The sequence below is a fragment of the Clupea harengus genome, chromosome 9 (assembly GCF_900700415.2).
Source record: "Clupea harengus chromosome 9, Ch_v2.0.2, whole genome shotgun sequence".
Taxonomy (NCBI): Eukaryota; Metazoa; Chordata; class Actinopteri; order Clupeiformes; family Clupeidae; genus Clupea; species Clupea harengus.
The window spans coordinates 8,769,647-8,778,096 of record NC_045160.1 but is presented as its reverse complement, the minus strand read 5'-3'; the positions used below and the strand labels follow the sequence as shown (position 1 = coordinate 8,778,096).

Below are 8,450 nucleotides of genomic sequence, written 5' to 3'. Positions count from 1 at the left end.
AATATAAATACAGTTCAGCTTTAAAAATTAAAAGGGGCAGTTATCTCCCAGGACAGGGGTCGGCAACCTGCGGCTCCGGAGCCGCATGCGGCTCTTTAGCCCCTCTGCCGTGGCTCCCTGCAACTTTACCAAAAAAAAAACAAACAAAAAAAAATATATATATATTTTTTTTTATATTTCGTCAACTAAATGAGGGGCCGCAATTGCGCTACCGTGAGCCGCGCGCTGGGGGGTGGGGTGGAGGGAGTGAATGACAAAGCTCCGTTGATTTTTGGCTTCTGCATGTGGCTAATCAGTAGGATCTAAATCTTTAACTGGTGGTATGTGGCATCAGGAAGTACATGCCACAGGCAGGAGGCGGGACATGCCAGTAAACCACCAATCAGCAGCTTTGCCCATTGACAGCCAAGTGCACGAACGAATACTGAGCGAGAGGTGTTTACAGGATTAAATTAAAGTTATATGTTCTATATGTTTATACTTATTATACTCGTTCTATATGTTTTATTTATTTCAAAGTTATTCATAAGAGTTTGAGGTTTTCCTGTTAGAACAGCAATAAAATGTTCTTCAACAATTTTGTCTTTGTTGTTTTATAATTTCATAAATGCAACAAACTAGAGATATTTTACTGTGTGTCACAAAAAAAATGTGAAATGAAAAAGAAAGAATATAAACAGAAAATCCCTCATATTATCAGGGCCGCTCCTTAAACCCACACATTTCATGGGGTAGCGCAATTACGGTACCGTGCGGTGCGCCGTGGATCCTCATGAGTCAGCGTCTTGGGGGGGGTTTGCGGCTCCAAATTGTTTTTTTTTGGTGGGAGAGATACCAAAATGGCTCTTTTGATACAAAAGGTTGCCGACCCCTGTCCCAGGACAATCACAAGCCTAACTAACACATTTCCTGTGGGAAACACTGATACATAAACTGAATATTAAATAGCCTTATATTAGCTTACTACTGTGCAGTGGCGTTTCTACATTAGGGGCACGTGGGGCATTGCCCCACCAGATACCCATGGCGCTGTTTTGCAGAAAGCTCAATCTGTGCTTTGTGGCAAAATATATCTTATTTTATTTAATATGCATAGTAGTGTGAATGTGTTTGTGAATGTGTGTGTGAGAATAATCTTGACTCACAAGCATTATAGTCCTGTTTTGGAGTAATTTGATTCATGTGTGTTTTTGTCTGTGTGCTTGCTCTGTGAAATGCTGCTCTCTGCTGTTCTTCTCTGCTCTGTGGGCTACTGTGCAAGCCTAAGACCGTTGCCATGGAAACATTAATGAGCGTGAACCACACAGGCCGAAGATAAAATTGGGAGATGGGGCACTATCAGATGTGCCCCACGAAATCTGCCTAGCAACTCGACTCGAATATTGCGAAAACCGCGAGAACTGTACCCTGTGATTAAGAAAAAAAAAACATAGTCAGATCATATCAGACAGACCAATGCCAGTAACGTTACTGCTAGTTAGCTATCGCTAGTTTTCGAGTATTTTGGAAGTTTTAATTCAGACTACAATGAGGAATGTAGACTATTTTTGTGAGGTGACATGACCTCATACAAAATTGCCCCACCAGAAATGTCAGGCTAAAATCGACACTGCTACTGTGTAGTACATTTTAGATCGTGGTAGTGAATTAGCCTACAGCTTATTTGTCAAACATCACAGAGAGCTAACTAGGTTAACCTGTAACTTAGGATCCTTCAGTAGGCAACTGCTAGCAAGCAAACCAAGGCATGTTGGCATGTTCCTCAGCTAGCCAAGCTGTCGTAAGCATTGTAAATCGACCATTATTATAATAATAATAATAATAATAATAATAATAATAATACAGAGCTTACCTCTACATGTTTAGAATGGCAAAAGTACGTGGTTCTTGGGTTCGAAAAGTTTGCACCGCATTCTCCATGAATCCTTTTTGCTCCCGACGATTTCGAACAATTCTTTGAGGTAGGGCCAGGGATGTGGAAGGTTTTGCTGTCCTCCATCGCCACTACTGTCTTGCGTCTTCAGACCCTTCAGACATCTCGCCAGAGTTGCCATCTCTTTCTGAGACTTCCATTACCGCGCGTTGTATCATTTGTTCGCCTCTGTTGTCTTGTTTTGCGTCATGCGTAAAGAAGATGGATAGCCTAACCAATGAGTGTTATGGGTTTCTATGCTTCATCCAATTACGCTCGAAATCAGTATATCTGGATGGCGCCATTGATCTGTATTGGATGGCGCACATTTGAAACTTTTGAAATAAAACCGGAACCAAGAGTAACGAGCCTGTTTTAAAAATGTAAGGAGTAGAAAGTACAGATTATACTTGTGTTAAAATGTAAGGAGTAGAAGTAAAAAGTTGCCAGAAAAATAAATACTTGAGTAAAGTAAAGATACCTAAAAATTCTACTTAAGTACAGTAACGAAGTATTTGTACTTCGTTACTTGACACCTCTGGTTTTGTGTAGTGTGTAGTGCAAGCACTTTGAGTTTCTGAGAGCCCTCTAGTTTGATACCTGGTTGACTTAAGGGTCATTCCACGCCAAACGGGACAATGGCTCCCACTCGACCGTCTCAGATTTGGCTGAAAAAAATTAAGGTTGTTCATACACTTCTTAATAGGTATAGTCCAAAATATTAGCTCTCTACTCCCAATAGTTTTGTCACAAAAAGATGTTTTAGGGGGGAGGGGGTGCCTGTACTTGAGACGCTTTTTGAGCAGCGTTTTCTGAAGAGCCATTTTCAAATTGCTATTACTAGAAAAGTATTTAAGCTAGCTCCTTCAAACTTTCTAGGCTTAAAATGAGATACCATTACTTGAAGATTATGGACTCCCAAGGGTGTGGCTTGGGTATATCATAGTATTCGGGGTGCTTGAATTTGCGCGGAAATTTTACTTTACGCTTTGTTGCAGCATCTTTGAAGGCCTGTGGAAAGCTCAATGTTAAAGCTGGAGATTTGATATTATACACAGACCTTCCTATGAATGCTTCGTATGTTGTATTAAAAAAATGTCCTTATGTGATGAATGGGCTGGAAGATATTAAAGCTTGAAAATGGATGAAAACCCATTTTGTGCCATTTTTGGCATGCTATAGCAAAAAAATGACAGCATTTACCAACATGAAACAATTTTTTTTGGAAAGAGTAGATATTTGTTCTTAACATATAACAAATTTGCCATGGTGTTCTGCCTCGTTTTCTCAAAATATTTTTTTGAAAATATGGGATTTTTGTACACGCCCAGTATTCAATGGCCTATGGAAGCACATTCAAATGGTAGCAAAAGGTAAGTTTATGACACATGATGCATTGTAGGCCATGTGTAGGAGAACTTTGGACGTGTTTGTTAGTTGGGACTGGCAGAACCTCTTCCTTCTCCGTTCTATTAGTAGGGATATGCGATGTGTGTGGCCTGCTGATCAGCAGGGTTTTAGAGTAGCACAGTGGCTCTCCTTCTCCTTCAGTATGAGTGCTGTTGAGGACTTGCAGTACACTTATATTTTTCTGTCCTCTTGACATTGGAGATGTGACATGTACTCTTTACTGTGGTTCTGTACTATATATTATTGTCTCCTTCACAGTTTACTAGTAGTTTTGCATGCTATTTGACACGAATTTGATGTAATCAAAGTTTGTGCACTTGTAGTCATGTCTCTGTTCCCTTTATTTGAGGTTAAAGCACAGCGTATATGCATTTCCTTTGGGTCTGTGTCTCAGGTCTTGGGGAGTGCCCCGAGTAGTGTAGTCAGAAAGTATTCACTAGAGGTCCAGGTCACACATGACTCACACAAATGCAAGGATATAATTACTGACATAGCTGTTCCTTATTCTTGCTCACAAGCACAAAGAGCACAGATTAGATTACTAACATTACAACAATTTCAGAGTGTTGCCCTAATTTGCAAAAGAACAGCAAGACTGTCATAAAAATACACTGAAGTAGTTTAATGAACAATGATCTGAATTATGCTGCTTTTGTCTGTGGTTGTTTGTTTTAACACATTATTTAGCAAAGTAACACAGTTTTGGTTGCCCAGTTACACTGCAACTTAAAGAAATAAAGACATCCAGGTGTGGGGGAGATGTACAAAGAATCTGGATATCAGCACAAGTCTATGTCTAAGCCTGTGTCCTCTCACATGCAACACGACTCATTTTCCTACGTATTTCTGGAAAACTAAGACCATAAACCATGGGATTTAACAGGGGGGGAATAATGAGAAATTCAAGGGACAGAATTATAACTACTATTTCAGGTAGTTCCCCTGGATTGTAACGACTAAAGGTGATTTCACAAAACATAGCAATTGAGTAGTTTGCAAAACTAACAATATGAGGCAAGCATGTATGTAAAGCTTTTTGTTTATAAAGAGCTGAAGAGCTTCTCTGACAAATTATTAGAATTTGTACATATGTGTACAAAATAAATGCAAATGGCATGAAAATTGTTGTTGCAGCAACAAAAAATCCATACAGATTGTTAACTGTGGTGCTTACACAAGACAGACGAACAATTGCCCAGTTCATGCAATACAATTTCACTATCTTGTTACCACATAAAGGTAGTCTGACAGCCAATAGTATACCTACACCAATTGTGAACATTGGATATATCCAAACACCAGCTATTATGAGAGCAATCCATTTTACAGTCATAATGCTGTGATACTGCAGTGGTTGACATATAGCTATGTACCTATCATAGGCCATTGCAGTGAGGAGAGTAAATTCATAAGATGCATAAGTGTAAATTATAAAAATCTGGATGAAACATGCAGAATGCGATATTGTATGAATGTCTGAATGCAGGTCTAACAACAGCCGAGGGAAAAGACCAAAGGAGCCATAGAGAGCATTGGCTGACAGACAAGAAATAAGTATGTACATAGGCTTGTGCAGAGAGGTGTCCAGAATAATGGCTGCAATGATAAATGTATTAAAAAATACTATGGATACATATAACACTAGTCCCAGGCTGAAAAATACATATCTAGTCAATCCTTGACTGTTGAATAAAGTAAAGTAAAAATAGGATGAGAGGGTTTCATTTTCCATCATTCTTGTAAGTGATGCAGCCTTGAAGGTAAGAAAGGTAAGACAGCAATTCACTGCAACCTTTTGTGGTTGTCGATGCTGTCTATTTTTACTGACCTCTGTGTTGTATTTTATAACCCCTCTTTCTTGGGCGCATTAGGGAGTAGCTGGTAAGATGGTGTACACAACAGGTAACCCCTCCTCTTATTTACATCAGAAGTGACACTGAAGTGGCAATGACATTACTTGAAATATGCAGTTAAAGATACAGGTCACGGTTCTAATCAAGAACATCTTTTCTTAAATTCAACTATTTGCTCCTTATGGTCCTCTAGTTGTCCACTCAGTGTGTGGAACAGAAGGAAGCTCAGATATCAACAACCTTTCACAGACTGCATCTTCAACATGCTCTCACTCCTTCTTCATGGATGTTCAGACTCACAGATGGTATACAAAAATGCAAAGCAAATTGGCAAAGTCACTGATTTTCAGCCATGCCAGTCCAGTCTAAAATATGGTGGACTAGTGGAATATAAGTGGATTGACTCGTTTTATGGTTCCCTGACCCTAGTCTACTGACCACATCTCCCTGGCTCCCTGCTTTTCTACTTATTTGGACTGAAGTGAGTTGGACATCAGAACAGTGGGCCTCATTCTCGAACAATTTCTTAAATTTTCTGAAATGTTTTCTTACTGACTTCGGAAGACCAACGTAAGAAAAAGATCTCCGCCTGATTCTCCACCTGAAAATGCGTTCTTATGCAGCCAAAGTGTTCTCAGGTGTGCTCCTGAGGATGGATTCTTAAATTGAACACGCGTTCTCGTGCACCTGGATTTGCATACATACACGCCCCACCGGCTCCTTATAAGGGCACGCAACCGTAGTGACGTGTGCAGTTAGAATCGACCGAATCGACACGAAAGCAACTCGAGGGCGAAAGCGGAAAGCGAGCACCGGTCGAGTAAACGCAGATCTAACTTCACCAGTGCAGAGGTGGAGGTACTGTTGCAGGATGTAGATGTGTCCATTCTATTCCACTGTAAAGGAGTGTGCCCGAGCGGTTGGTTGGTCAGACTTCAGGGAGGGATGACATGCACAACAGTACTTCCAAAAAAAGGTTTTCTTTCATTTTCTTTTAGTACTACCAGTAGGTTAAAACAGACAATACAAACGAACAAACAAAACACTGAATGTAAAATAAAACAAACACTGGGACAATGCCCAAGCTAGCTAGATATTATCCTGGTTTAACGCAACCATCCACTTAAGTCTGCTCACGTCAGCAACCTCTCCCCAACTGAGCTGTGCGGCACGTATTTAAACAGGTGGCCGTTACCATTACCACGCATCAATCAATTAACCGTTGCACACAGTATTATCTTCTTACATGCATACCGACATAACCCAGTACATATATACGTGCATGTTATCGTACTAACTTTGCCATTACACACTTTACCAAGAAGTTATTTACACACACTAGAAACACCCCTGCCTCAAAGAGCACATCCCTAGCGGCGCGCGTAACAAACACAGATAATCATGCCAAGCCCTGCATCCCCGTTTGCTTCCCACGTTCCCGGAAGACACAGGCAACAGGTAAGTCCGCCGCTAAACATCTCGTCAAATTGATCATTGCACACAGAGACCCTATGCAGGGTTAAATCCCCCATAGCATTATACCTACGCACACCACACAGTATAATCACATAACACAACGTTCATATTTCTGTCCATCAGAACGTCTTGTATAATCCGTGATCAGGAAACCACCGCTTTACGTGACAGTCGCCATGCGCTCTGTCACATTACCCCCCCCTCAAGAGTGGACGTCCTCGTGCACTCGAGAAAGGTAGTCCGCTACCACGTTGTCTGGGCCTGCCCGATATTTCACCGTAAACCTAAATGGCTGTAATGCCAAATACCATCTAGTGACTCTGGAGTTCGTATCCTTCATTTTGTCCAGCCACTGCAGGGCCCGATGGTCTGTCTCCAGAACAAAGTCTTTCTCCATCAGATAATATTTTAAAGAGTCTACCGCCCATTTCAGGGCAAGGCACTCCTTCTCTACGGTCGAGTACCTCGTCTCCCTGGGAAACAACTTTCTGCTGAGGTACACCACAGGCCTTTGCTCCCCGGGTGGCCCTTGCAGCAAGACTGCCCCCAGCCCTACTCCAGATGCATCCGTCTGAACCAGGAAGGGCTGAGAGAAGTCAGGACTCTGTAGAATAGGATCCTTGGTCAAACAAGTCCGTAAATCCTCAAAGGCCTTGGAGCATTGGTCACTCCAAACCACTCTGACAGGTGCCGCCTTGCGTGTGAGGTCAATCAGGGGCCCCGCCCTTGTGGAGAAGTGTGGGACGAACCGCCTATACCAACCAATCACGCCCAGGAAGGAACGCACTTGCCGTTTGGTCGTCGGCACAGGGCTCTCCAGGATGGCGCTGACTTTCCCCACCTGAGGTTTGATGGCCCCGCCCCCAATGACGTAGCCCAGGTACTGCACCTCTTGCTGGGCCACAGCACACTTTTGAGGGTTGATGGTCAATCCTGCCTCCTTCAGCCGCCACAGCACGTCCTTCACTTGGACCAGGTGCTCCTCCCATGACCGGCTGAAGATGATGACATCATCGATGTATGCTGAGGAGTAGGACTCCGCCCCCTCCAACACCTGGTCCATGAGGCGCTGAAATGTTGCTGGCGCCCCCTGCAGGCCAAAGGGCATATAACAGAAATGGTAAAAGCCAAATGGCGTTCTAAAAGCTGTCAATGCTTTACACTCCTCTGCCATGGGCACTTGCCAGTACCCTTTGCTAAGGTCCAGTGTTGTCAGGTACCTGGCACTGCCCAGGCGGTCAATCAAAGTGTCTATTCTCGGCATTGGATATGGATCAACAGACGAAATGGCGTTTACCTTTCTGAAGTCCATACAAAACCTCAAGGTCCCATCTTTCTTTGGCACTAGCACCACAGGACTTGACCACTCACTGTTGGATGGTTCAATGATGCCCATCTTCCTCATGGCATCAATCTCCTCTTTAATCTTTGGGAGCAGCTGGGCTGGCATCCGGTAACAGGGGAGCCGAATTGGACCCGGTGACTTCAGCCCAATGCGGTGCTTGACCAGTGGTGTCTTGCCAGGAATGCCACTGATCACTCCCTCTGGAACACATGCCCTCAGCTCCTGCTGCTGGGCCTTGGAAAGGTGGTCCAGGTTGCCTTTTCTTCCTGCTTGCTCGGGAAGTACTGCTCTTCAACCTCTTCCTCCTCCCCCACAGCCCTGGCAAAGAAGTGCTGCTCTACGGGTCTCTCCCTCTCATGCCATTGTCTAAGCATGTTGATATGGAAAGTCTGGCTTGGTTTCTTCTTGTCTGGCGTGCTGATTTCATATGTGACCTTGCCTGCCCGCCGCTGTA

The 8,450-nt window shown here is 43.1% G+C and overlaps 1 protein-coding gene across 1 annotated transcript; it reads right to left on the bottom strand.

The window, feature by feature from the left end:
* Window positions 1-4,118: 4,118 nt before the first annotated feature.
* On the bottom strand, window positions 4,119-5,054 carry LOC116221731 (olfactory receptor 51I2-like). The gene has a single exon (XM_031572830.1). It carries the CDS (start codon window positions 5,052-5,054, stop codon window positions 4,119-4,121), a length of 936 nt encoding a protein of 311 aa, XP_031428690.1.
* Window positions 5,055-8,450: the final 3,396 nt, after the last annotated feature.

What these genes read in the sequence shown, in the direction of transcription:
- LOC116221731 (XM_031572830.1), bottom strand. Translation starts at nt 5,054, where the DNA reads ATGGAAAATGAAACCCTCTCATCCTATTTTTACTTTACTTTATTCAAC.